We start from the raw sequence: 26,255 nt of genomic DNA, 5'->3' as shown, positions 1-26,255 counted from the left end.
ACTCTCAAACCTGGGCCTAGAGTTAATAGTTAAAGTCTTCTTTGACATTACTGCCTGTAGCCTTAAACGGAAGCTGTGTGCCGCGTTTTTAGTAGAGCTCGAAATTGAGTCGAATTTTACAAGGAGTCGAGTATATTTGAGTCGACTTTTTAGATACAAATCCGAATCGATTTTGATCTCTTCCTAAGATTCGAAACAGGATGTAAAAAGAATTTGCAAGGCTGAGTCTCGAACCCATGATCGCTGGATCGGTTTTGCAATAATTATGTACCAAAGTATTAAACCATTCCGCCACCGAGCCACTTCGACTTAACATATAACACATGCTATAAAATGACATATTCAATGGACATCATTCATGAATGACTCCTTATCAACAATTAAGTTAAGATATGGATTATCCAGTTCCATTTCAAGAGTTTAGATTAGATTAATTTTATTTTCTTTAATACTTAAGAGGTCAGTTTAGCTTTAGCAATTAATTACTTAGGGATAGAAAAGTATGTTGTGGCTTAAAGTAGCTTTTGGTGCCATTTTGATGGTCAATTTTGTGTGCAGCAGCCCTGTAGATAAGTTATATTTAGACAATGAAATTGGAGAAACTAAGTTCAAAAGTATTCCAAAATCTGACAAATTATATAACTTAGATGATCCAGCTACCTACAGACTTCCAAATAATTCGATACCTGTAGAATATTACATCACATTAGAAACGAATATCCACGAAGGTGATTTCAATTTTCTTGGTAATGTGATTATTCACATTAAAATTGTTGAGGAAACCAATCAAGTCACACTGCATTACCGACAGATTAGCATCACTAGAATTGAAATAATAGATCCAGTTCTCCAACTCGTCATTGTATCTAATGCAACTTACAACTACATCGAGTCTCATGACTTTCTAGTCATCGATTTACCAATTACTTATCAGCCAGATACTGAACTTATCCTTAATATTGACTATAATGGAAAACTTCGTGACGAAGGTGCTGGATTCTATTGGGGAAGCTACAACAACAGTCAAAATGAGACAAAATACTACGGAGCTACACAATTTGAAACCACAGATGCTAGACATGCAATGCCTTGCTATGACGAACCAGGAATAAGAGCTGTGATGCATCTTACGATAATCCATGGCAAGTCATACACAGCTATTGCAAATACTGAAGCTGTTGGTCATTATGATACTGTCGATGGAAAGGTCGTGACTGTTTTTGCTCCTACACCAAAAATGCAGACTTATCTTCTCGCATTTATAATTTCAGACTTTGATCATGTCAATGCGACCAACTCGAGAGTTCCACAGAGAATATTCGGAACTCCAAAAGTTATTGAGGAAGGTCAAGGTGACTATGCAGCTACTGTTGTTGGTCCAATTTTAGACAAGTTAGAAGAAATTTTGCATATCGAATATCCACTTTCAAAAATGGATCATGCTGCATTGACAAAGTTCGATTCTGGTGCGATGGAAAATTTTGGACTTATTACTTACATTGAGAGGAACTTGGTCCTCAATCCAGCATTATCATTAAGTGCAAAATATAGTCAACAAGGCTCGATTATCTCGATTGTTGCACACGAGCTAGTCCATCAATGGTTTGGCAATATTGTGTCTCCAACATGGTGGACATACACATGGCTGAATGAAGGATTTGCGACATTTTTTGCCAGCTACATTCCATCATTAGTATATCCTGAAAGACGACCAATGAGAAGCTTCTTTTCATACTTAACATTTGTGGCCTTTATGAGCGATGAAGATGGATCTTGGGCAATGAATCATTACACAGAAGATCCAAAGGAATTAGACAGCAAATTTGATGGAATTGGATATCATAAATCAGCTTGTGTGCTGAGAATGTTCATGGAAGTTATGACTGAGCCTGTCTTCCTTAAAGGCTTGAACTATTATTTGACTGATAATTACATGAAGGCAGCGACACCGACACAATTACATAAAGGACTTCAGACAGCTCTCGATGAAGCATTTCCGGGAAATCTTTTGGACCTAAACACAATAATGTATTCATGGGAAGATCAGGCTGGATATCCATTGATTTCAGTCAATGTCTCTGGAACCAACTTAGTATTTTCACAACGTAGATATCCAAAATCCAATGGTGAAATTTATTCAGTTCCAATCACATTTGCAACCAAAACTAATCCTGATTTCGCTGTCAGAACTCCGAAAGTTTGGCTGCCGACTGCTTCCATGTCAGTTGATCAAAAATTGATTGGATATACTGCAAATGACTGGATGATTGTAAACATCGATCAAGTGGGTTATTATCGTGTGGATTATGATACAACTTTATGGCGCGCAAATATTGAGCAGTTAAATAAAGATCATAAAGTCATAAATGAACTTAATCGAGCTTTATTGCTTGACGAATTTTATTTGGCATGGACACAATTTAATCGTGTTAATGCAGCTGATGCGTTGAATATTTTGAATTATTTTGGCAAAGAAGACGAAAATAATGCTTGGGCAAGAGGACAGACTACTTACAATATCCTTAAAAATCGACTTTTTGGAACTCCAGTTTATGAAAAGTTTGCTGAATTTATTCGCGCCAAAACAAAACCACATCTTGATATTCTAGGATATGAAGGATTTGATGGTGAAGATCCTGATCGTGCATCATTAAGAAGCTACGCAAAACAATGGAGTTGTCAGTCAATTGATCGTGACTGCTACTTGCTTGAGCAACAAAAGTTTATTGCTTATTACAATGGAAGTGGTGGACTGAATTTCAATTTTTGCTATGCAATGAAGCTTGTGGAGGACCCAATTTATACTCAAATTGTTATTGGCATTACGACCAGCAGTAATTTTCCAAATCGTGCTGAATTTGTGCGAAATCTGGGATGTTCATTGAGAGTTGATAATTTGAATGTTTTACTGCTTGAAATTCTTAATTCAGGAAATAATTTGAGCAACATTGAAAGAGAAAATTTGTTGACTGGAATGTTCAGCAATTCTGAATTAGGATTGAAGACAGCATTGAAGTTTATAGATGAATCTTATACACCACTGAGCTCGTAAGATGTCTATTTAAATTGTTATATTATTCACTGACTTATATTAATGTCTTTTAGAATCATTGACCTCCCCAAGATAATGAGCAGCATGGCTGGATACATAAATGGAGAAGAAATGACAGCAAAATTCCGAGAAACTGTCGAAAAACTGAAGGCAGGACAGCATTTATCAGATGCAAATCATCTAGCAATATCAAAAACATTAGAAACAAGTGAGAAATGGTTTACAACAAATTACAAGGACATTTCAGATTATTTCGGACTTGATGACACTACAACAGGAGTTCCATCAACAACTCCAGATTCTGGAACTTCTGTTTTAATTTCATTTAGTTTAATTTGCTTGTGTACATTAATGAGCTTGATTAGATCAATAAAGTAAAGTTGTGACTCATTATGATATAGGACAAGCTAATAAAGAGTTCAAAATATAAACTTTGTTTTATAACTAATTTCTAGGTTTCAGAATCGATTCATTTCTAGGAGCAAGCATGCAGTTTTGGGCTGTACTTAATACATAGTTTGTGTCTGAAAGTCAGGAATCTTAGACGAGCCTTGCTGCTTTCTAAAAATTGTCGGATCAACCTTTGAAATCTAGTCAGCTAGGCATCGTAAAGAACCGAAATAAGTTTTGTTAGATCAGTTTTATTGAGTTATTGGCGCATCACATAGTCTTAAATCTTGTAATCATTCCTAAATTTTATAATCAATGATTTTAATTCAATTTATTTCATTTGTAAACATACTTGAAGTTGGCTGCGAACAAAAAATTTCACCCGAAAAACGTTACAAATATTATTTTCTTCAAAATCATCAAGGATTTCAAATGAATTCGCATTTGTTTATTAATAAAAATGCACTAAAGTCACTTGATAGGAATGATTACTTTTTTAAGCTACCATGACCTTGGATTTCTACTATCAAGTTAAATTGATACATTTGCACTTTTAAAAATATGTTCAGCTATTATCAATCTATTTTTGCTTCATTATTAACGTCACGTGGATAATAAATTCAAAGCCTATTACCGACAGCTTATCATACAAATCCATAAAATATATTGACACTTCAGAAGTGTTATTCTGGTTAAAGAAATATCGATAAAAGTTGTTATGTATCAATTATCAGGAAGGAAATGCAATGTTAGGAATTTGGGGTCATTTTTGGTGATCATTAAGCCATTGTGGCTGTTGCTGTTTCGACGATTAATGATCACGGTGACTACTCATTTGTTAGCAAACTCTATATTATATCGGAATCTAAGAAATATGATGATCTTTATGGCTATACAGATCAACTGTGATTCATGTCCTCATTATAAAGCTAGCTCTATCGCCGTCTTCCGCCTGCCAATTGCCAATACCAAATGCAATACTGTCTCTATCGACAACTTCCTTCCAGGAGCACTCAATCTTCCTGAGGCAAGCACTCAGGTCACTAGAGATAACACAAATCTATTTCGGGACATCCCCTTACGGACTTAAGTCATTAATGTATTGTTCTTTAAAGCCGATCAAAGAAAATCCAAACTTTATTGACACAATCAAAATTATCACTGTCTGTTACTAGATATGTCTAATCTCATCCGTTATTAACAACCTGATACATGTTTATGATCTTCATTAGCTAGATGATTAGATAATTAATCAGTATAAAATTGTTCCATTTCTTACTTTCAAAGTTTAATTGCCAAAATTAAGTGAACAGTAAAGGAAGTCAGGTGGATTATGGGAATTTTGAAAGTGATATTAGTTTTTGTGGCAATAAGTGCTGTGCATGGAAATCCAGTTTATAGTGAAAGTCCAAAAATATTAGTTGAAAATTATTTGTTAGAGGAACCGAAAACATACAGACTGCCAAATGACACAATTCCTGTAAATTATGAGATAAGAATTACGACTAATATCCACAAAGGAGAACTGAACTTTACAGGAAATGTGAAAATTCGTTTAAAAATAATGGAACCGACAAATAAAGTAACTTTGCATTCTAAGGATATTAAAGTTGATAGAATTGACATTTGGAGTGCATCATCGCCATTTCCAATTAAACTTGATACCACTTTTGACTTTATAGAGTCTCATGACTTTCTGGTTATAGATTTACCAAAGATTTATGATCCATACGCTGAACTTATTATAGTTATCAATTATAACAGCAAGATTCGCGATGATGGAACTGGATTTTATTACGGAACATACACAGACGATGATGGATCCACTAAATATTACGGCGCAACTCAATTTGAGACTATTGATGCTCGATATGCATTTCCTTGCTATGATGAGCCTGGCATTCGAGCTGAAATGACATTGACAATCCTTCATGATAAATCTCTGACTGCAATATCCAATACTGAAGTTGCTGAGCAGAGGGAAGATGAGACTGGAAATTATTGGTCCACAACATTTGCAACAACACCAAAAATGCAGACATACCTTCTTGCATTTGTTATTTCTGATTTTAAGTCCATCAATCACGTTGGAGGTTCCAGAATCCCACAAAAGATTTACGGTCCACCAAGTATGATCAAAAATGGTCAATTGACATTTGCAGCTATTTATGTCGGTCCAATTTTAAAATCACTAGAAACAATTTTGGGAATTGAAATGCCTTTGAGCAAAATGGATCACGTTGGACTTCCAAAATTCAACTATCAAGGAATGGAAAATTTTGGATTAATAAATTATTGTGAAAAGTGCTTAACAATTCCACAGGACATGACCAAAAGTGAGTCCTATAAAAAACAGAACTACATCCTTAACCTGCTGTCCCACGAGTATGCACATCAATGGTTTGGCAATCTTGTGTCTCCAAAATGGTGGCAGTATGTGTGGCTGAATGAGGGACTAGCTACCCTGTTTGAGGACTACATTCCATATTTATTGGAACCAGACCGAGGATCAATGAGAAACTTTTTCATATCAACAATGCCAACAGCATTTAGGAACGACGAAATGGGATCATGGGCTATGAATCTTTATAAGGAACATCCAAGTGACTTAAAAGGGAAATTTGGTGGAATTGGATATCAAAAATCAGCATGTGTGTTAAGAATGTTTATGGAAGTGATGACTGAGAATGTGTTCCTGAATGGACTGAACCTGTACCTAAACAAAAATAAGCTAAATGCAGTCACACCAAGAGAACTTCACACAGGACTTCAAGCAGCTTACAACTCATCATTTCCTGGAACTCCGCTGAATATTGGTGAATTAATGTACACATGGGAGAATCAACCTGGATATCCTTTAATATCAGTCAGTATGTCTGGTAAAAGCTTCATATTTTCACAACGCAGATATCCAGTAAGTGATGGTGAAATTTATTCAGTTCCAATAACATATGCGACCGGAACAAATCCTGACTTTTCTGATAGAACTCCAAAAGTTTGGCTGCATACTGAATCTATGCCAATTTCGCGATCTATTCTTGGCTACAGCTCAAATGACTGGATTATCGTAAACATCGATCAAGTGGGTTATTATCGTGTTGATTATGACACAACTTTATGGCGCGCGAACATTGAACAATTGAATGACAATCATGAAGTCATAAATCCACTTAATAGAGCTTTATTGCAAGAGGAATTTTATTTGGCATGGACTGAATTTGATCGTGTTAAAGGTGTTGATGGTTTGGGTATAATAAGCTACTTTGATAAGGAAACTGAGTATCTTGCATGGGAAAGAGCAGAGAGAACTTTGAGTGATCTTAATAAACATCTTTTTGGAACTGAAGTTTATGAGAAGTTTTTGAAGATGATCCAAGGACTTACTAAGCCTCATCTTGATAACTTAACTTATGAATCTACAGACGGTGAAAGTTTGGAATCTGAATTCCTTAGATTTTACACAAAGAAATGGAACTGTCTGGCTAATGACGGTGACTGTCTTGTAGCTGAATATCGGAAATTAGATGCTTTCTACAGAGGAACTGGAAAGGCTGACTTTAATTTCTGTTATGCATTAAAATTGGCTGGAGATGATGTCTATCCTGAAATCTTCAATAAAACCATAACAAATAATGACTTTGAAGGACGTTTGGACTATTTGAAGCATCTTGGATGTTCCATCTATCCAGAGAATTTAGAGAAGATATTTGAAGCTGTTTTAGATACTGAAAATATTTTGAATAACGATGAGAGAGGATTTATGCTGTTTGGGATTTACAATAATTCAAAATTAGGTCTCGAAATGACGCTGGACTTTATTGAGGATCATTATTTGGAACTTAATCCGTAAGAATCCAAAAAATTCAAACAAAATAGCTTAAATAATTCATTTATTTGCAGGATCATCGACTTATATGAGACAATGTATAGCATCGCAGGATATATCAACGATAACTCCACAATTCCATCATTTTTACAATTTACCAACAAAGTAAAATCAGAACAACTTCTTGCTAATGAAAAATATGAAGCTATATCATCTAGAATCGCATCTAATAAGCAATGGAATGACGAAAACTACGAAGAGATTTTCATTTTCTTTAGAACAGAAATTACAACGACTACAGCATCAACTGAGTCATCAACAGAATCAGAATTGACAACAACTGAATATGTAACGAGTTCAACGACGACTGAGCAATTTACGGGATCAGAAATGTCAACAACTGTGTCATCTACAACTTCAGAAACAACAAAAGCTGATTCAACATCAACGCAATCGACTTCATCATTAACGGATTCTACAACAACTGTGTCTACAACACTATCAACGACTCAATCATCGACTTCAACTACTCAATCCTCAACATCAACAACTCAATCATCAACATCAACGACTCAATCATCGACATCGACATCGACATCAACGACTCAAACATCGACATCAACAGCAGGTAAATTTAAGATTTTGATTTGTAGTGTAGACTTTTCATAAATCATTGATTGCATTAGCATCAACACGAAATGAAAACAATTCAACATCGACATCAACTCAGCGTTCAACAGAACCATCAACAACTCCAGGATCTGCAAATTCTGCATTTGTTTCAGTTAGCGTTGTTTTGTTATGTGCTGTGTTAAGTTTAGCAAAATGTCTTTGAACTTTATGATAATGATAAAATGTACCTAACAGATAAAGAGTATACTTATTTAAAGAATCGTTAAGGTAAGTTTTACCCTTGCGTTAAGGTATTTCTGAACCATGGATGCATGCTCTTTGCCAGTTAGGGTGCATCATAAATTTCATATTCAAGTGTGTGAGACTTAAATAATATTAAAATATATTTTACGAGTGTTGATTAGATAAACTAAGCAAATCGGTATTTTTCTAGTATTTTCAAGTGTAACTTGTGCCTTATCAACAATTTATTGGCCGTCTTAAACTGTAAACAAATTGTAATTTGATTGTTAATAATTAAACGTGAAATGAAAAATAAATCCCGATTAGAAACTCGTTGAAATTGATAAGTTAAGCTTCTGTATTGTTATCAATATTGATATTGAAATTGTTTATTTGATTAAAAGTAATTTCGGAAAAAATGGTTTAATCCATTTGCAACTCTTGGTCACAACCACTCCGAATAGCAAAAATTGGTTATTCGATCAAAAATCGACACCAGGTCGATGTGACTCTGACATGATGGCAACTTAATCCGGAATCGGAAACAAATCACGTCGGTAAAGGGCAGGGCGGCCAATTGCTGTATTTTTGCCAGGAAGCTACTGTACTTTTAACCTTTGCTGCTGTGTCCCGAAATAGACTCAGAATGTCCCGATTTTTCAACAAGTCGAAAACTCCATTCAAGTATTAGAATTTTTCGAAAATCCTCTGGCCACAGTCTAGGGCGATCTATTTGAACGATTTGAGGCGTTTGTGGTTGTGTCTTAACTACTCTATTGTTCTGTTCGATCTGATGTTTATGCTTTGAAATTATTATTGTTGGATTGATACTAAATTGTTTGATTACCCAGTCACATGAACAGGTCGAAAATCATTTCTTAAAGAATATAAAAATGATCAAAAGTCCAACTCCAAACCGGGGTAACTCTGGATAGGTACTGGATGCTAGAATCATTCCGGCTTGGTATCTGGATTACCAACTTATTTGCTGACCTTATTACAAAGTTTGTACAAATTATCTGTTTTCGCTTATAACTGACATTCTTTAGGAATCCATCCTATGGCAATTATTTTTTAAGTTCAAGGGACACATTTAATCTTGTAGATTACATCTTAAGGAAGTAAAACATACGCGTGTTTTACATCACAAACAAGAGCATTGACGTGAGGGAATTTCACGTTATTTCTAAAATAAAACTGCTGAATCAGACATACTCTGATAAGTTATCATAAATTCAACAATTCTGTAGACGTAATTGAGTATTTTAACAGTAATACTAAATCATTCTCCATATGACTTTGATAATGTAAGAATAATCATAGAGCACATACTTTAACAAGCAGGTTTATCTCAAAGATTAGCTACATTAGGAACATATTTATCAGCCAATATGATTAGATTAATGAAAAGTATAAATTTGATTTAATTTTATTGCTTAAATTCACTTAATTTTTCTCTCCCGAACTGCGAGGATTAAGAGTTAAGAAAATGTGGCAAAAAGTGGCAGTTCTAAGTGTTTTTTTAATCATTAGTGTAGTACGTGGCAATCCATTACATAACGATGGAATTGAGGAATCAAAATTCGGTGTGCCTGGAAGATTCAATAAAGTCTTAGAAGTAGACGTGCCAACAACTTACAGACTCCCAAATGACTCATATCCAATTAGTTATGACATTTTTCTAGTCACAAACATTCACAAGGGCGAATTTGATTTTGATGGACATGTCATGATTAAGACAAAAATTGTGGAATCTACAGACAGGATTACTTTGCATTATAGACAAATTGAAATCTTGCAAGTTAGTACATTTATAGCGGAACCCTTAACACCGATTGATGGAAATGCAACATTCACCTTGATTCCATCACATGAGTTCCTTGTAATTGACTTATCAAGAACTTATGATGTCGGAACTGAACTTCTTCTACATGTTCAATATAAAGGAAAGCTTCGTGACGATGGTGCTGGTTTCTATTGGGGAGCCTACAACAATAGTGCTGGTGAAACTAAATTCTATGGTGCAACACAATTTGAAGTAACTGATGCACGTCATGCATTCCCATGTTATGATGAGCCTGGCATTAGAGCTATTATGACTTTAAGTATTGTTCATGACAAAAACTTTACAGCAATTGCAAATACAGATGTTTTAGTGGAAGAAGACGAACAAGATAATATGGTCATTACAACATTCCAGCCAACACCAGTTATGCAGACATATCTTCTTGCTTTTGCTATTTCTGATTATGAATATGTCGATGCTGTCAATACGAGAATTCCACAAAGAATCTTTGCCACACCAATGGCCATTGAGAATGGACATGCTGATTTTGCAGCAACAGTTGTTGGTCCAATTTTACACAAATTGGATGAAATTTTAGGTGTCAAATATCCATTGTCAAAAATGGATCATATTGCATTGACAAAATTCAACTTTGGTGCTATGGAGAACTTTGGATTGATCACATACATTGAACGAGGCATACTTCTCAATCCAGCCTTAAGTGAAAGTGCAAAATATAATCAACAAAATTCAATCATTTCTTTAGTTACACACGAATTTGCTCATCAATGGTTTGGTGACATCATATCTCCAAAATGGTGGCAATACACATGGTTGAATGAAGGATTTGCTACACTTTTTGCCAATTACATTCCATCATTAGTTTATCCACAAAGAGGTGCAATGAGAGGCTTCTTCTCATCCACAATACAAACAGCATTTAACGCTGATGGACCTACTGCTTGGGCTATGAATCATTATACAGAACAACCTAATGAATTGTGGAGTAAATTTGGTGGAATTGGATATCAAAAGTCTGGTTGTGTTTTGAGAATGTTTATGGAAGTCATGACTGAACCTGTCTTCCTTAAAGGTTTGAATTATTATTTGACTGCAAATTATATGAAGGCAGCCACACCAACAGAACTTCATACTGGTCTACAAAAAGCTTATGATGAAGAATTTCCTGAAAAGCCATTAAATGTTGGAGATCTCATGTACACATGGGAGAATCAAGCTGGATATCCATTGCTAACAGTTAGAACTGGCAAAAATACAACAGTCTTTTCACAAAACAGATATCCATTAAGCAATGGCGAAGTTTATTCAATTCCAATCACATTTGCATCTAAATCAAATCCTGACTTCTCTGTCAAGACTCCAAAACTTTGGTTAAATGTTCCAACATTTGGATTTACAACTGAATATACAGGTTATACTGATGGAGACTGGATGGTTGTTAATATTGATCAAGTGGGTTATTATCGCGTTGATTACGGCATACCATTATGGAAAGCAAATATTGCTCAATTAATGAACGATCATACAGTCATAAATCCACTTAATCGTGCCTTATTATTGGATGAATTTTATTTGGGATGGACACAATTTAGACGTGTTTATGGTATTGATGCTATCAATATTTTAAGCTATATGGGGAAAGAAGATGAATACTTGGCATGGGCTAGAGGAGCAAGAATCTTTAATGACTTGAGAAGTCACTTATTTGACACTTTAGTCCATGAACATTTCAATGAATTCATTCGACAAATCACAAAGCCACATCTTGATGTTTTAGGATATGAAGGATTCGATGGTGAAGATGCAAATCGTGCATCATTGAGAAGTTATGTTAAGCAATGGAGTTGTCAGGCATATGATGGAAATTGCTTCCTTCAAGAATATCAAAAGTTCCTCAACTTTTATAATGCAGGTGCACGAGGCACAGCCAACTTTGATTATTGCTTTGCAATGAGATTGATTGATGAAACTACATTCGGTCAATTGCTTGCTATTGTTGTCTCAGACAAGAGCTTCCCTAATCGTGCAAGATACATCCAATACTTGGGATGCTCATTGAATGAAGAAAATATTAAAAAATTATTGAAAGTAACTTTAGATGCTGGAAATAATCTCATCAGCGATGAAAGACAGGCAATTCTAATTAGCGTATACAGCAACTCTAGATATGGATTGACACAAGCTTTCAGCTTCCTTGATGATAATTACTTGAAATTGCATAGGTAAGATAGTTTTTTGCATCCTATAGCTTTAAAGATCATTAACTAAGTTCTATTTCCAGATTATTTGACCTTACTGCTGTTATTGACAATTTAGCTGGTTATATGAATACACAACGTAGTGCCGACAAGATCTTTGCACTTGCAAATAAATTGCAAGCTGCAAACATTATTACAGGAACTCAAGCAATCGTCGCTAAAGTTGGTGAAATGGAAAAATGGATCGACACAAATATTTTCGAGATTTTAGATTACTTTGGTGTTGAAGTTCCAACAACAGAACCAACAACACCAACAACATCAGGACCAACAACAACTGACTCATGTAAGAATTATTAAAAATTAATTTTTATTGAACTTCAATTTATAAATTCAAATCTCTTGCAGCATCACCATCAACCTCAACACCAAGTTCAACCACACCATCACCATCAACAACTCCAGGTGCTGCACAATCAGTATTCGTCTCAATTAGCTTAATTGCATTCTGTGTGATTGCAACCGTGATGAAATCATTTTAGAGATAAATTTTGACTAAATCAGTGATCAGTGCTGTTTTTAAGTCAACTTAAGATGAATTCAAGATTAATTTGAATTCTTTTTTAAGAAAATAAAAAATTAGCGACATAAAAAATTGAAAATGGTTTTTTAAATGAAATTTTGATAAACTTTAATCATACAAAAGATCTCAACGACGTCTACCAAGCACTCGAGTTACATGCTGATGTAAATCTTAATTTTCCCCAATCAGCACAAATCGATTAATCGATCAAAAAACTGTATCCAGACCGGTATGACTCAGATTTAATTTCGGATTCGGTTTAAATCCAGCCTTATAAAAAAATCACGCCAACGTGGTGTCCAACTTTGGATCGATTATCGGATACTATCGAATTCCATTAAGGTATTTACCGTGTTAACAATTTATCATCAACTCATTCACGCTATTCTTTACTCGATTATGTCGGACTATTCAAGGACTTTTCAAACCTTCTCAAAATAACCCTGACAATAACCTTTAGTGTGATTGGAACTCAATTTTTGTTGATATCGCTGTCTTTGGTCTACAAGCTAAAGCTATTTCGGAAAGCACATGGCGTATAAATGACCGAAGATCCGACCTCATGCCAAGTAGACTCTAGTCTAGACCCATAGTTACACTGGCCTGGAGGCTAATTAGCTTGTGTGAAACTGGGTCGATGTATCAATAATACACTAAATTTCAACCCCAACCCACATTTAAATTGAATAATAATCCAACTTAATTTTCCTTGAAAAATTTGATGACTTTTTGACAAAAAATTATATTTCGTCCCATAAATTTACATCTACAATCAATCAGGGTTCGCCGCTCATTCAAATTTTCAGAATACGTTATGATCAGGCGTAGGAAATCTGATTCCTTACAGCCAAAACTCATAAAAGATTTTAAATGTTTCTAAGTAAAATATAAACAATTTATAAATTTATTAAAATAATGCGGAATTTGCCAAAAATCAATAAATTCAAAAATTTAGTCAGATAAAATTATGAGCTATTATTTTGGCATAGCTTAACGTATTTTCATCATTTAATTTTCTAAAAAGAAGATAAAAAAGAAATCAAAAGAAAACAACAAAGAGTTTAAAAATGAAAAGAAATTACAATTATAGTGATAAGTCGGTTGTTAAGCGCTTTAGAACATCATTCCTATCTTCGTCAGTAAGGTAAACAGCACAGTAAACTATAATTCAATCCCCAAAAGCTTCATACTAATCTCTAATCCAATTTATTCAAAAATCCAGAAATGTCAGAAAAATTCACGACTTTCAAGTTGGACCAGAAATTGTCAAGAGTAATGCAGGTCCTCTAAACTGCATTAGAACGTATCTAGCCAAGAAAGATGAGACTTTTTACAGACTGAAGATTCTAACAGTTGAGAATCCGGGTTAGTTGCTTACAAACAATTTTTTATCTACGTAGTTATTTATTTATATGACTTGACTTACAGATGAAGTTAATCAAAGCAAAGAAATTGTTCAGGCAAAAGTTCTACTTCACAATGAGTATTTATTGCTGCAGATATTAAAGAGCTGTCCAGGAGTTGAGAGATGTTATGGACTTTTTGTGGTGAGTAAAGGAAATTGTGAATTTGTGAGAATTTTTGGAATTGCTACTGGATCTGAGTTTGCTGGAGTATGAAGCTACATGTATAGCTACGAATCACTTATTATGTCGCTTGCAGGCTTACTTGCTTATGATCCAAAGACTCAAATTCATCAAAATTTCAAAATCTCACAAATCAAATACAATTTTAAGCCTAATCATGAAATCTCTTAATTCTCAGGATCAAGTGCAAAGCGAGAGAGGATCAAAGATCCCAGCAAAGCGAATAACACTAGTTACAGATGCATATTGTGATAAAAGTTCTGAAAATTGGCTCAATGTGAATCAAGAAAATCAATTTTTATCACTTCAAGAGTATATAAGTCGACATAAATTGACTGAGAAGGAAGCATTGCTAATATTTTATGAAATTGTTAAGATCGTCGAGCAAATTCACAAACTCAACATTTGTCATCGTGACTTGAAGATTCAAAACTTCCTTATTAACTATCAGACAAAGCGAATAATTTTGACAAACTTTTGTCTTGGCAAATTGCTCAGTTCTGAAAATCAGCTTTTATTTGATCAACGTGGATCACCAGCTTATATATCACCAGACATTATACAAGGTTCATATTTAGGCAAGCCATCCGATGTATGGAGTTTAGGTGTAATACTTTATGTACTAGTTTATTCGAATTTTCCATTCGTTGAGAACACAACAGCAGCTTTATTTAAGAAAATATGTCAATGTGAATTAGTATTTCCTACCGAAGGCGCTCGAATTACGGAAGAGACAAAGCAATTAATTAAAAATCATTTATTGACCACATCGGATCGATTTACGGCAACTGAAACTCGTGAATATTTGGAAAGACAATTTGAGAAAATTCAAAGAACTGCAAATTTAACGACCAGAGCATTACAAAGAGATGATCAAGTTGTACCTGATCTTGATAATCAGCCACCAAAATTGATCTGTCAAGATCCACCATCACCAAAATTTGATTTATCAACAGAAAATATATCAATGGTACTCAAAATGATGTCACATCAGGAATCATCAAATAACAAGATGTTTTTACGTCCAAGTCTCTTAGCTGATCGATCAGCATCAAGTCGTATATCCGTATCACCAAATCAAGGTGGTATGACTCGAAACTTGACACGACAAATCAATCAATTGTCAGTACGAAATCATCAACACACGAGCATACCATTATCGTGGCATAACCGGATAAGTGCTCCCTTATATGAAGTTAGATTTCGTGCCGGTTCAGAACGTGTAAGAATTCAACAAAGACCACAACAAAATGTCGCTAATGGCGCTACTAGTTTTGAATCTATTTATAATACACTAAATGAGCTATTTAGTAATGGAAATTTGCAGTCTAATGGAATTGTGCATAATTTTCATGGAATTGTTAATCAAGACATCGCACTTAAGCTGTCGATTTGGCTACGTACAAATTTTCATGATAATCCATTGATTCGTGAGATTTATAATCCAACACATCACAGTCCTGGTGACGATATTGGTAAATTTGTTGAATTTTTAAGACGATGTAATGTGGAAATGGAAGTACTGAATGGACAAGTTTATGTCAAGTCACAACAGTCAAATCAAATTTTAATATTTTTGACTTATTTGCTGCAATTAGCTGGATATAATAATAATTATTTTTTAAATATAAGCAGAAGTCCTTAATTAGATTTATTTAAAAGATATGACATTTATCTAATAAATGTTAAAGTATGAAACTTCACATGATGCAATTTTAATGAATAAATAAAACATTTTATGATTTTTAAAGAATTCCTTTAAACTAAAAAACTTGATTTTTTTGATTATTTATTGACATGGAATAGTAGTCGATATAAATGCAAAGTATGAACAAACTTAATAAAACTAAATGAATGAAAGATTTCGACAGTTGTCATAAAATAAGATAAAATCAAGAAGTTCTGCGTTTTATACCCCATTCTGATGACAGGCTGGAAAGATTAACGAAGCATCCCATGCCAAAGCATATGTAGGAATGGGTATTGATGCCGTTTTACAGGAGATATACCTTGTTCACAGTCAATAGTCTATAGGTAATGCTTGGAAAATAATCCAAAAGAGTCCTATCGAAGATTGCTACGGAATACACTATACTTTATGTAATTGGCAGACGGAAGTCAACGAAAGAGTCAGTTTTAGGAGCCATCAGAGGAAGGCCATGGATCACAATTGATCTGTACGGCCAGCGAAGTAAGTAAGCAAGCATACTATTTAACCAAAAACTTCACATATGGACATCCTACCACTTAGAATTGACGATGTTGTATCAAATTTTTGTCATAAAAAAATTATAAAATTTACATATTCTTGACATAATCAAAGCAATTCTGAATCCTCATGACAAAGTAAGAAGAAACGAGATGTTAAGATGCATTTTTACTATACTCTAAAGCAGTTCTTGTCAACCATTTGTGCTTTCTGGTCCATGATTTTTGTGTTTGTTTTGGTATGGGCAGTAAAACCCTAATAGTGAAAGAGCTAGATCTCGAGATCTTACTCACCTTAAATACATATACTAGATGAGCATTCTCGTGAGCGTTGCTAAAGCACTTTCTTTGCCTGCTATGGAAATTCTAACATTTCTAGTCTAGAAAACTATTGAACTAGTCATTAATCACTAAAATTTTTAGGATTCTTCCAAAAATACCTTAGAGAAACTATTAGATACAGCCAAAAACTACAGGCCTTTATATCTAAAACGTAGGAGATGTAGACGGAACAAGCTGTGATGGGCTGGACATGTTATTAGGCGGCCTGTGGAAACTCCATTAATTAAGGTCTTCAAAGCTGACTTTCTGGACGGTAAAAGAGCCCGTAGACGTCCAAAGAACTCTTGGAAGGAAGCTGTCGATAGAGATAGTATTGCACTTGGTATCGGAAATTGGCAAAAGGAAGCCAGCGATAGAGCCAGCTTCAGGCGACTCCTGGATGAGGTCATGGATTATAATTTATCTGTACGACCAGAGAAATAAGTAAGTAAATAAAGAGATGTAGACGTGCGGTTCTTAACTGAACCCAAAAAACAGAGCTCGAAGTGGAGTCGAATTTAATATTGAGTTAGATTGACTTTTCCATCCAATATCCATGTGAACTTTAAGTTCTACCTAAAGAAGATTCATCAAAGTATCATACCATACACTTTCAGAGCCACTGCCTTAAAGAAGTCATTAAAATACATAACCTATCTCAAAATATCTTTATTGACATTTATTAAGGTCAAGGAAATTGATGTTCTTTTCTTCAAATTCAGAACAAGTTTTTAAAAAGCATCTCGAGATACAAAGATTGGAAAACACTGCCGACGCAAATTCTTAATGCACATTTTAAGTCAAAGACACGAAAAATAAGTTTAAATAATGTGTAAAAAATTCTTAAAAGAATACTGAAGGAATCTCATTATTGCTTTTTAGCGATAATAAAAGTTGATCACTTGAAAATCTCATTCTGTTCCAGTCACTACAATCAATCGGTTGTGGATAGTCTTGTGCTGCTGATCAGTTCTTAGTGAAATTTTGTGATGGAGAATTTTTTGAGATTTTTGTTAATTTTCATGATTGGATTAAGAATAGAAGGATTTTTCCTACGCGGTAGTCTGATAAATAGACTGACTAAGCATGTGAATATATTTAGTGATATAATAAGCTTCAATCTACGGCTATTCCAGGAAAATGTAGAACGTAAAGTTTAAAGAAAGTGAAAGTGAACTTCCAATAATTAAAAATCCTTTTTATTATGCAGCACCGCGTTATTTGACCAAATATGACTTCATAATTGTTGGGTCAGGTCCAGGTAAAATCGAGTTCATTCCTTCCTAAAACCGGACTTTAAATTTAATTAATTTCCAACAAGGTGGATGCGCTTTGGCAAATCGATTGACGGAAAATAAGAATTGGAATGTTTTGATGATTGAAGCTGGTCATGTTGAGACTTTGCTGCAAAATATTCCACTTTTTGCTGCAGTTAATCAGAGATCTGAGTATGATTGGGCTTTTAGACCGGAGCCACAGACTCAAGCTTGTCAAGGTTTGTAGTTTTGAGTAGGGTTCGGTCTAGAACTGCAGACTTGCAGATATCAGCTATAGCTTATAGTTCATTCAAGTCTACGTTTCGGACAAATCCTAATTTTGAGTGAATTAAAGATTTCATAAATTAATTCCAGGGATGAACAACAATCAATGCTTTTTCCCGAGAGGAAAGGGAGTCGGTGGATCTTCGATTATAAATTATATGATTTACAACAGGTAATTAATGTGGATTAATATCATTCCTTAAAACTTGTTCATATTTAAATTCCCCAAATTAGGGGTCATGACAACGACTTCGACAGATGGGAACAAGCTGGTAATCCTGGATGGTCATTTGATGATGTCGAAAAATTCTTCAAAAAATCAGAAGCAAAGACACTTGGTGATTTAAAGAAACTTCTCAAGCAAGTCAATGTCGAGTATAATCCATACAAAACTAAATTAGCCCACACATTTCTTGATGGACATAAAGAATTGGGATTTGATGAAATACAATATAATCTCCACTCAAGACCTGGAGTGTCATATTTACAAGCTAGTACATTGGATGGATTTCGACACACTGGATTTCGTGCATATATTAAAGATATTCTGCATCGACCAAACTTCCATATAATGGTTAATACTCAAGTGACGAAAATTCTGATTAATCCACAAACCAAAACGGCATATGGCGTAGAATATCAAAGATTTGGACGCCGACAAAAGATTCTTGCCAGAAAAGAAGTGATCTTGTCATCAGGAACATTTAATTCAGCAAAGCTATTAATTCTTTCAGGTGTTGGAAATAAACAAGAACTAAAAAAATTAGGAATTCCATTAATCCAAGAACTAGAAGTCGGCAAACAGATTCGTGACCATTATGCCTACTACGGAATCACATTTGTTTTTAATTCAACTGGCAATTCTGTGTCAATTGTGTCAACATTTAGACCAGAAAATTTACAATCTTATGTTGAAGGTCAAGGAAGAATTTCACTTCCTGGAAGTGGAGAAGCTTTAAGTTTCATTCAAACAAGTGTCAATGAGCGAGGTGGTGATGTTCCTGATGCTGAATTTTTCGAACTGTCAGGTGGATTTCATACAGATTTTGGAATGGCAGCAGCTGCTCTTAATATGAAACAAGAGATTTATGACACAGTGTATAAGCCACTCGAATTGGCAGTGTATGATGCAATGACATTATGCACAATTACATTCCATCCAAAATCTATTGGATATATTGAATTAAAAGATAGAAATCCCTTTAGCTATCCTATAATTTATCCAAATATGTTGTCACATCCTGATGATGTCCAAACAATCTTTGAATCCATTAAATTCGCCCTTTCCCTCCTTGAAACAGAAGCATTTCGAAAACTCGGAGCTCGAGTTCATCCAATTCCATTACCAGGCTGTACACATCTTCATTTTGGCAGTGATGCTTATTGGCACTGCACAATTCATTCATTAACATCGACGATTCATCATCAAACAACGTCATGTAAAATGGGAAGTCGTGATGATAAGTTTGCTGTTGTTAATCATGAACTTAAGGTACATGGGATTAATAGACTAAGAGTTGTGGACACGAGTATTATTCCTGAGCCAACATCTGGTCATCCTAATGCTGTAAGTTTTATGATTGGAGAAAAAGCTGCTGACATGATTAAGAATGAGTGGATTAAAAAGTAAAAGTGTATGAAGTTCTGTCAAGTTTTTGTATTCTTTTGTAAGAGCCGTTCACAAAGCACTGTGGCTAAAAAATATATACGTAAATAGATATAAATAAAGGAATTAGTATCAAACCCAAAATAATTTTTGTCATCAAAAAGCATTTAATGATTTATAAAATGTAATTTTAGGGATCTTTAAAGGCTTCTCTTGGTATTGGAAATTGGTAAGTGTATGTCAGCGATTGAGTCAGGTTCAGGCGACTCCTGTGTAGGGTTGGGCAAATTCGGTATATATACGTATACAATTGATCTGTATGTATACGTATACAGATTTTTCGTTACCAGCGAATTATAACAATAATTTTAGTAAAAATTGAACAGCATGAAATTGAAACTGTTATAATGTTGTGTTCCGTACAATATTCTTTTATTAAAAGCTTAATTGAATTCTGTTTGGCAGCCAAAGTAAAATTTTTGTAAGCTCGTTCAAACTTTCAACAAAAAGTTGTGGAAAAAAATTATTTTTTTACAAAATTAATTAATTTTTACCATTAATCATAATTTAAGGTTTAAATGCTACTGGATGTGAGAAACCAATGTAATAACCATCTTTTGACTTCTGAGCATTTAAGATCATTTTTAACAAAATAAATAACGTATTTTTTCGGATTTGAAAAATCTGTATACGTATACATATACGTATATATACGTATATTTTTTGTTCTTATACGTATATATACGTATATTTTTTTGTTCTTATACGTATATATACGTATATATACGTATATTTGCCCAACCCTACTCCTGTGGGAGGTAATGGATTACAATTGATCTGTACGACCAGCGAAGGAAAACATGTAAAGGCTCCGTCAATATTCTTTTATTAAAACTCAATTGAAGCCGTCTGTTTGGCAGCCAAATGGAAGCTGTCTTAGTGTGGCTCTGAAAAACTCGTGTCGGCGCCTTTAAGGATTCGTGTAGGAACCATCTTCTTTTGCGTTACTCGGGAAACGAACAAGATTTTGAGCAAAATAGATAGAGTTGGCTAGAGTATTGAAGTCTGATGTACAACTCACATATTCATAAACATGAGGAATTCAGTAAGGTCCCGAGATAAAGACAGTATCTTAATATTGATCAATGTAGTTTGAACGGATCATCCCGATCTCAATCCCGACATTTGACTTGGGATTTGGATCTCTAGAATCTATTGTCGCTTACAATTCAGGCCAATTGCTCAACAATTCGGCCACGAAAGACCTTACTATCAACACTATCAATTTTTATCATCTATGAATTGATTCCCCATACATCTTAGTGCTAAAATCAAGTAAACAAACCAATAATTTATTCATAGTTCTAAGTCATTGATCGGATACTGTTGATAGTAAGCATTTAGCGATCCGAAATCAAATATTTATCATAAGAAAGATCATAAAAAAAGTCTAAATATATTCATACAGTAAAATCCAGTTACTATTCATAATTCCAAATTCACGACACAAAAATATTGAAGGAACAAGTTACTACACACATTAATTCTGATTTAAAGTCAAAGACACGAGAGTATAAAATATTTGCATTTATGACAAGAAAATTCTTAAACACATAAAGAATCTTTGTGGCTTGAGAGTGGACCCGATCAAATTTTGGATCTCATTCTGTTTAAGACACTTCTGTTGATCGGATGTTGATAATTTCAACTGTGGTTCAGTTCTTTTAAAGGATTTAGTCATGGAAAAATATTTGAAATTTTTAGTGATTTTTGCAATTGCATTTCAAGTACAAGGAACATTCCTTCGAGGAAATTTGTTAAATAGACTAGCTAAGCATGTGAATTTAGTGAGTGATATTGTGAGTTTCAAGTTGCGATTATTCCAGGAAAATATAGAACGTAAGGTCTATAAAAGAAAGTGAAAATTAACAAAGTAATTACAAATTTTTGTTCTTGTGCAGCTCCGCGATATTTAAGTGAATATGACTTTATAATAGTTGGATCCGGTCCAGGTAAATTTGAGTTCATTACATCCTTAATCAGACTTTACTATCATTAATTTCCTATCAGGTGGATGTGCTCTAGCAAATCGATTGACAGAAAATAAAAATTGGAATGTTCTAATGATCGAAGCTGGTCAGGTTGAGACTATCTTACAAGATCTTCCAGTTTTAGCTGCAGTGAATCAAAAAACTTCTTATGATTGGGCTTACAAAACAGAACGACAAAAGTACGCCTGTCAAGGTGTGTGATAAATCAGTTTTAAGTCGTACAAAGCATTTTTAATGATTTTTAAATTTTGAATTAGGAATGAATAATAATCAATGCAATTTTCCGAGAGGAAAAGGTGTCGGTGGATCTTCGATTATAAATTATATGATTTATAACAGGTAATTAATGTAGATTTATATCATTCCTAAAAACTTGCTCATATCTAAATTCCCCAAATTAGGGGTCATGACAACGACTTTGACCGATGGGAACAAGCTGGCAATCCAGGATGGTCATTTGAAAATATCGAAAAATACTTCAAAAGAGCTGAAGCCAAGACACTTGGGGATTTAAAGAAACTTCTTAAGCAAGTCAATGTCGAGTATAATCCTTACAAAACTAAACTAGCCCACACATTTCTCGATGCACATAGGGAATTGGGATTTGATGAAATACAATATAATCTCCACTCAAGACCTGGAGTTTCATATTTACAAGCTAGTACGTTACATGGATATCGACATACTGCATTTCGAGCTTTTATAAAAGATATATTAAATAGGCCAAACTTCCATATAATGATTAATACTCACGTGACAAAAATACTTATTAATCCACAAACCAAGACAGCTTATGGCGTTGAATTTCAGAGATTTGGACGTCGACATAAGATGCTTGCCAGAAAAGAAGTGATCTTGTCAGCAGGAACATTTGGTTCTCCACAGTTGTTGATACTTTCGGGTATTGGTAACAGACAAGATCTACAAAGATTAAGAATTCCATTAATTCAAGAATTACAGGTTGGCAAGGAACTACGTGATCATCATGCATATTATGGAATCTCATTTGTATTTAATTCAACTGGCAATTCTGTGTCAATTTTTAATGCACTAAATTCTCAAAACTTACAAGCTTTTGCTGAAGGTCAAGGACAAGTTTCACTTCCTGGAAGTGGAGAAGCTTTGAGCTTCATTAAAACAAGTGTGAATGAGCGAGGTGGTGACGTTCCTGATGTTGAATTCTTCGAGCTCTCCGGTGGATTTCATACAGATTTTGGAGTAGCTGCAAATGCATTAAATATGAAGGAAGAAATTTATAATAAAGTTTACAAGCCACTGGAGTATACACGTTATGATATAATGACATTGTGTACAATTGCTTTTCATCCCAAATCTATTGGACGTATTGAATTTAAGGACGCAAATCCATTTAGTTACCCAATAATTTATCCGAACATTTTGTCACATCCAGATGATGAAAAGACGTTCTTTGAAGCCATCAAATTTGCTCTTTCTCTCCTTGAAACAGAAGCATTCCGAAAACTCGGCGCAAGAATTCATTCAATTCCTTTACCAGGCTGTTCACATCTTCATTTTGGTAGTGATGCTTATTGGCACTGCACAATTCATTCATTAACATCAACGATTCATCATCAAACAACAACCTGTAAAATGGGAAGCAGAAATGATAAAAATGCTGTTGTTAATCATGAACTGAAAGTGTATGGAATTAATAGATTAAGAGTTGTGGATACAAGCATCATTCCTGAACCAACATCTGGTCATATCAATGCTGTAAGTTTTATGATTGGAGAAAAGGCAGCCGATATGATAATTAATGATTGGAGTCAAAAGTAAGGGTTAATGAATTAGAATTGAGGATGTTAATGGATCTATTGGCTAGATGTAATGTTTATTTCCATTCAAAATGTAAATTTTTTTCAAAAATTCGCACATTCAAAGTAACAATTCTAAAATTCATTAAGATAGATTAAGTTTGTGTACTTACTATATCTGCTACAACTTAATTAGAGTCCAAATGAGCTTGAAGTATTGATTTCATTGATTAAAACTAATTAAAACTGGATGAAAACTAAAATTTTACAAAAACAATCTAAAGCGCTGAATAGTGCTGAACTAAACAAAAAAGCGCTGAATTCCATGAAATAATTTAAAATCAAAATCTCCGTTCCTGAATAATCATTCAATTTTCACAGAAATAATGTACATATTAAATCAAAACAAATTACAATAAAATTAAAAACTATCCCACAAGATTGTACAACCAAAAAGTTGATAAATCAATTCGACATTTTCATGGATGACTGAGTGCATCAATATTCCCACTTTAATTACAAAGACAACAAAGAAATTCTCAATCCCGTGACCATCTCTCATGCCTTTATCTAGTGTCCACTTTAATATGTGTTAAACATGAGTGTTAACAATTTATCATCAAATGGTCATTATTTACTAGTCACGTGTCAAACGTGATTTTCTGTTTGTCCACTAGTTCAATAAATTATCAGATTGCAATGTTTGCAATATAAAAAAGGAAGCATTGCACCATGTAAATATTTGAAATTAAATTGTTGAATGCATTTATGGGGTTGTATAAAGTCCAAATAAATTCCCATGAGTACTTATTTCATGCGTGACTAGACATTACTAAACAAATAGATTTGCATTTTAAGCAATTAAAATTGATTTATGTACTCAAAATTTGAGTTTGTAGACTCGAGAAATTCAAAATTAATAATAATTTGGTAAACAGAAATATTCTGCGGTCAATGTGGACGTATTGGAAGTTTGAAAATCACTCACGCATAACGTCCGAGTGTAATTTTCACCCCATTTTCAGATGTGATACATCAATATAGCCTTTCCGGTAAACTGCACATTCACAATTAATACCGAGTTCATCAAGAAGGGACTGAACATGATAATCTCAAATTTATGACAAATTTTTATTTCATTATTTGTAGATCGTCTCGATTTAATTATTTTCAGCTTCTTTTGTTCGATTCTCGTGTGAACATGATTTTTTCTGGTCACATAAAGTCGTCTACAACGTAATTTCATATTATATTCCATACTGTATCGGATCATTTTCAATTTCATTTCACTTTATGTGAACAAAGTAATTAAAAAGGTGCCGAGTGCATTTGTACGCGATAAGAGATTTGCACACATCTCAAGGTATAGGCTTAGTAACGCGTGGAAAATACCTTTTTTCTGTATATAACATGCTGTATCATCAGACATCGGAATCAAAGTCAAGCTTCACATTGATAAAGCAACAATATAAATTCGGAAGTAAACAAAACAAAAATAATAATCACAAAAATGGGTTGTAAATGCTGTTCACAAAGTGAGTATTACTAATTCTGTCAATTAATCACAATTTGATGATTAATCTTTGCCATTTCAAAATTTTAGACTGTACCTGCAAAGATCAATCATGCGGCCAGGGATGCCAATGTGCTCAAGGATGCAAGTGTCCATGTGTAACTGGAAGCAAGGATGATTGCTGTAAGAACTGCTGCAAAGCATAAAAATGTTTGTCTCAGCTATCGTCATGAATGCAATTTATTAGGAATACAAAATTTTTAATTTATTTTACCACTTAGTTGAATAAAAATAAAATTAACATTTTCGGAATAAATATTTATGTCGTACTTACTCATTAAATTTCACCACTAACTTAATAGTACTAAGCCACTTCGACACCTAGTCACGCTTATTTGCCATTAATGACGTTTTGCTTTTTTCAAGTCTGCACAGTTACAAGGCCCAGGGTATACCGATGCAATGAGCAATGAGAAAAGAGACGGTTGTTCGATGTTCTAACTACTACGCCACTGCTGATTCTTCGCTGACTCAAACCTAGTACAATAGTAACTAATTATTGCAACACCGATTTTGAAATCATAGGTTCGAGACTAGGCAGGAGAAAATTTTCACTTGTCCTTTTTCGTATAATATGTTGTGGCTCACAGACTTCCTTTGTAGACTACAGACAGTAATGTTATCAAACGAGTGATTTTGATTTCATTATATATCGTAGTTCTATTGGATGCATAAGTCTGGTGCGCTCTCATTCGTTAACAATTATTCCTCGTGAATCGCTCTAGCTTGGCTCTAGACCTTAATGATCTAAATAACGAAAAGATTTCTTTGCTCACTAAATTAAGATTTTGAAAAAATCAGGGTTTCCTGATGTCTCGGATTCGACAAATTTTCGAAAATGAAACTTAGATAACAAAGGAATTCTTCGAAGTCTCGGTCTCGA

At 34.1% G+C, this 26,255-nt stretch overlaps 5 protein-coding genes, 2 long non-coding RNA genes and 1 pseudogene across 8 annotated transcripts; 7 read left to right on the top strand and 1 right to left on the bottom strand.

Moving 5' to 3' along the window:
• The first annotated feature begins 403 nt into the window (after window positions 1-403).
• Window positions 404-3,468, top strand: LOC139090205 (aminopeptidase N-like). The gene is made up of 2 exons (XM_070639946.1): window positions 404-3,048; window positions 3,106-3,468. Exons 1-2 carry the CDS (start codon window positions 503-505, stop codon window positions 3,428-3,430), a joined length of 2,871 nt encoding a protein of 956 aa, XP_070496047.1. The 5' UTR covers window positions 404-502; the 3' UTR covers window positions 3,431-3,468.
• Window positions 3,469-4,747: 1,279 nt separating this feature from the next.
• LOC139090372 (aminopeptidase N-like) lies at window positions 4,748-8,424 on the top strand (annotated as a pseudogene).
• A 1,136-nt stretch (window positions 8,425-9,560) lies between these two features.
• LOC139090367 (aminopeptidase N-like) lies at window positions 9,561-12,790 on the top strand. The gene is made up of 3 exons (XM_070640135.1): window positions 9,561-12,152; window positions 12,212-12,474; window positions 12,537-12,790. Exons 1-3 carry the CDS (start codon window positions 9,613-9,615, stop codon window positions 12,668-12,670), a joined length of 2,937 nt encoding a protein of 978 aa, XP_070496236.1. The 5' UTR covers window positions 9,561-9,612; the 3' UTR covers window positions 12,671-12,790.
• On the bottom strand, window positions 12,742-25,079 carry LOC139090374 (uncharacterized). 2 transcript variants are annotated; one of them, XR_011544370.1, is made up of 5 exons: window positions 24,788-25,079; window positions 23,402-23,628; window positions 23,094-23,246; window positions 22,778-22,945; window positions 12,742-13,727 (listed from the first exon to the last, which is right to left on the bottom strand). It is a non-coding gene; the product is annotated as an uncharacterized lncRNA (long non-coding RNA). The 2 variants fall into 2 exon arrangements; XR_011544369.1 differs by lacking the exon at window positions 12,742-13,727 and adding an exon at window positions 21,292-21,879.
• LOC139090370 (serine/threonine-protein kinase 40-like) lies at window positions 13,677-16,026 on the top strand. Its single transcript, XM_070640137.1, has 4 exons — window positions 13,677-13,855; window positions 13,934-14,076; window positions 14,140-14,258; window positions 14,476-16,026. Exons 1-4 carry the CDS (start codon window positions 13,779-13,781, stop codon window positions 15,940-15,942), a joined length of 1,806 nt encoding a protein of 601 aa, XP_070496238.1. The 5' UTR covers window positions 13,677-13,778; the 3' UTR covers window positions 15,943-16,026.
• On the top strand, window positions 17,765-20,014 carry LOC139090190 (glucose dehydrogenase [FAD, quinone]-like). Its single transcript, XM_070639925.1, has 5 exons — window positions 17,765-17,975; window positions 18,037-18,087; window positions 18,148-18,321; window positions 18,458-18,539; window positions 18,602-20,014. Exons 1-5 carry the CDS (start codon window positions 17,816-17,818, stop codon window positions 19,995-19,997), a joined length of 1,863 nt encoding a protein of 620 aa, XP_070496026.1. The 5' UTR covers window positions 17,765-17,815; the 3' UTR covers window positions 19,998-20,014.
• LOC139090369 (glucose dehydrogenase [FAD, quinone]-like) lies at window positions 21,654-24,255 on the top strand. The gene is made up of 5 exons (XM_070640136.1): window positions 21,654-21,872; window positions 21,935-21,985; window positions 22,044-22,217; window positions 22,282-22,363; window positions 22,426-24,255. Exons 1-5 carry the CDS (start codon window positions 21,713-21,715, stop codon window positions 23,819-23,821), a joined length of 1,863 nt encoding a protein of 620 aa, XP_070496237.1. The 5' UTR covers window positions 21,654-21,712; the 3' UTR covers window positions 23,822-24,255.
• Window positions 24,996-25,628, top strand: LOC139090373 (uncharacterized). Its single transcript, XR_011544368.1, has 2 exons — window positions 24,996-25,334; window positions 25,403-25,628. It is a non-coding gene; the product is annotated as an uncharacterized lncRNA (long non-coding RNA).
• The last annotated feature ends 627 nt before the right edge of the window (window positions 25,629-26,255 follow it).

This window comes from Chironomus tepperi, unplaced genomic scaffold (assembly GCF_022539635.2).
Source record: "Chironomus tepperi strain 1889 unplaced genomic scaffold, CSIRO-AGI_Ctep_v1 contig_217, whole genome shotgun sequence".
Classification (NCBI taxonomy): domain Eukaryota; kingdom Metazoa; phylum Arthropoda; class Insecta; order Diptera; family Chironomidae; genus Chironomus; species Chironomus tepperi.
This window is presented reverse-complemented; position numbering and strand designations above follow the sequence as displayed.

Bases quoted from the DNA above. Each gene is read 5' to 3' on its own strand.
- LOC139090205 (XM_070639946.1), top strand. From the start codon at position 503: ATGTTGTGGCTTAAAGTAGCTTTTGGTGCCATTTTGATGGTCAATTTT. The intron at 3,049-3,105 runs GTAAGATGTCTA...AATGTCTTTTAG, and splicing joins TCTTATACACCACTGAGCTC to AATCATTGACCTCCCCAAGA.
- LOC139090367 (XM_070640135.1), top strand. From the start codon at position 9,613: ATGTGGCAAAAAGTGGCAGTTCTAAGTGTTTTTTTAATCATTAGTGTA. The intron at 12,153-12,211 runs GTAAGATAGTTT...TTCTATTTCCAG, and splicing joins AATTACTTGAAATTGCATAG to ATTATTTGACCTTACTGCTG. The intron at 12,475-12,536 runs GTAAGAATTATT...AATCTCTTGCAG, and splicing joins ACCAACAACAACTGACTCAT to CATCACCATCAACCTCAACA.
- LOC139090370 (XM_070640137.1), top strand. From the start codon at position 13,779: ATGAAAAGAAATTACAATTATAGTGATAAGTCGGTTGTTAAGCGCTTT. The intron at 14,077-14,139 runs GTTAGTTGCTTA...CTTGACTTACAG, and splicing joins TCTAACAGTTGAGAATCCGG to ATGAAGTTAATCAAAGCAAA. The intron at 14,259-14,475 runs GTGAGTAAAGGA...CTTAATTCTCAG, and splicing joins GATGTTATGGACTTTTTGTG to GATCAAGTGCAAAGCGAGAG.
- LOC139090190 (XM_070639925.1), top strand. From the start codon at position 17,816: ATGGAGAATTTTTTGAGATTTTTGTTAATTTTCATGATTGGATTAAGA. The intron at 17,976-18,036 runs GTAAAGTTTAAA...TTTATTATGCAG, and splicing joins ATTCCAGGAAAATGTAGAAC to CACCGCGTTATTTGACCAAA. The intron at 18,088-18,147 runs GTAAAATCGAGT...ATTTCCAACAAG, and splicing joins AATTGTTGGGTCAGGTCCAG to GTGGATGCGCTTTGGCAAAT.
- LOC139090369 (XM_070640136.1), top strand. From the start codon at position 21,713: ATGGAAAAATATTTGAAATTTTTAGTGATTTTTGCAATTGCATTTCAA. The intron at 21,873-21,934 runs GTAAGGTCTATA...GTTCTTGTGCAG, and splicing joins ATTCCAGGAAAATATAGAAC to CTCCGCGATATTTAAGTGAA. The intron at 21,986-22,043 runs GTAAATTTGAGT...ATTTCCTATCAG, and splicing joins AATAGTTGGATCCGGTCCAG to GTGGATGTGCTCTAGCAAAT.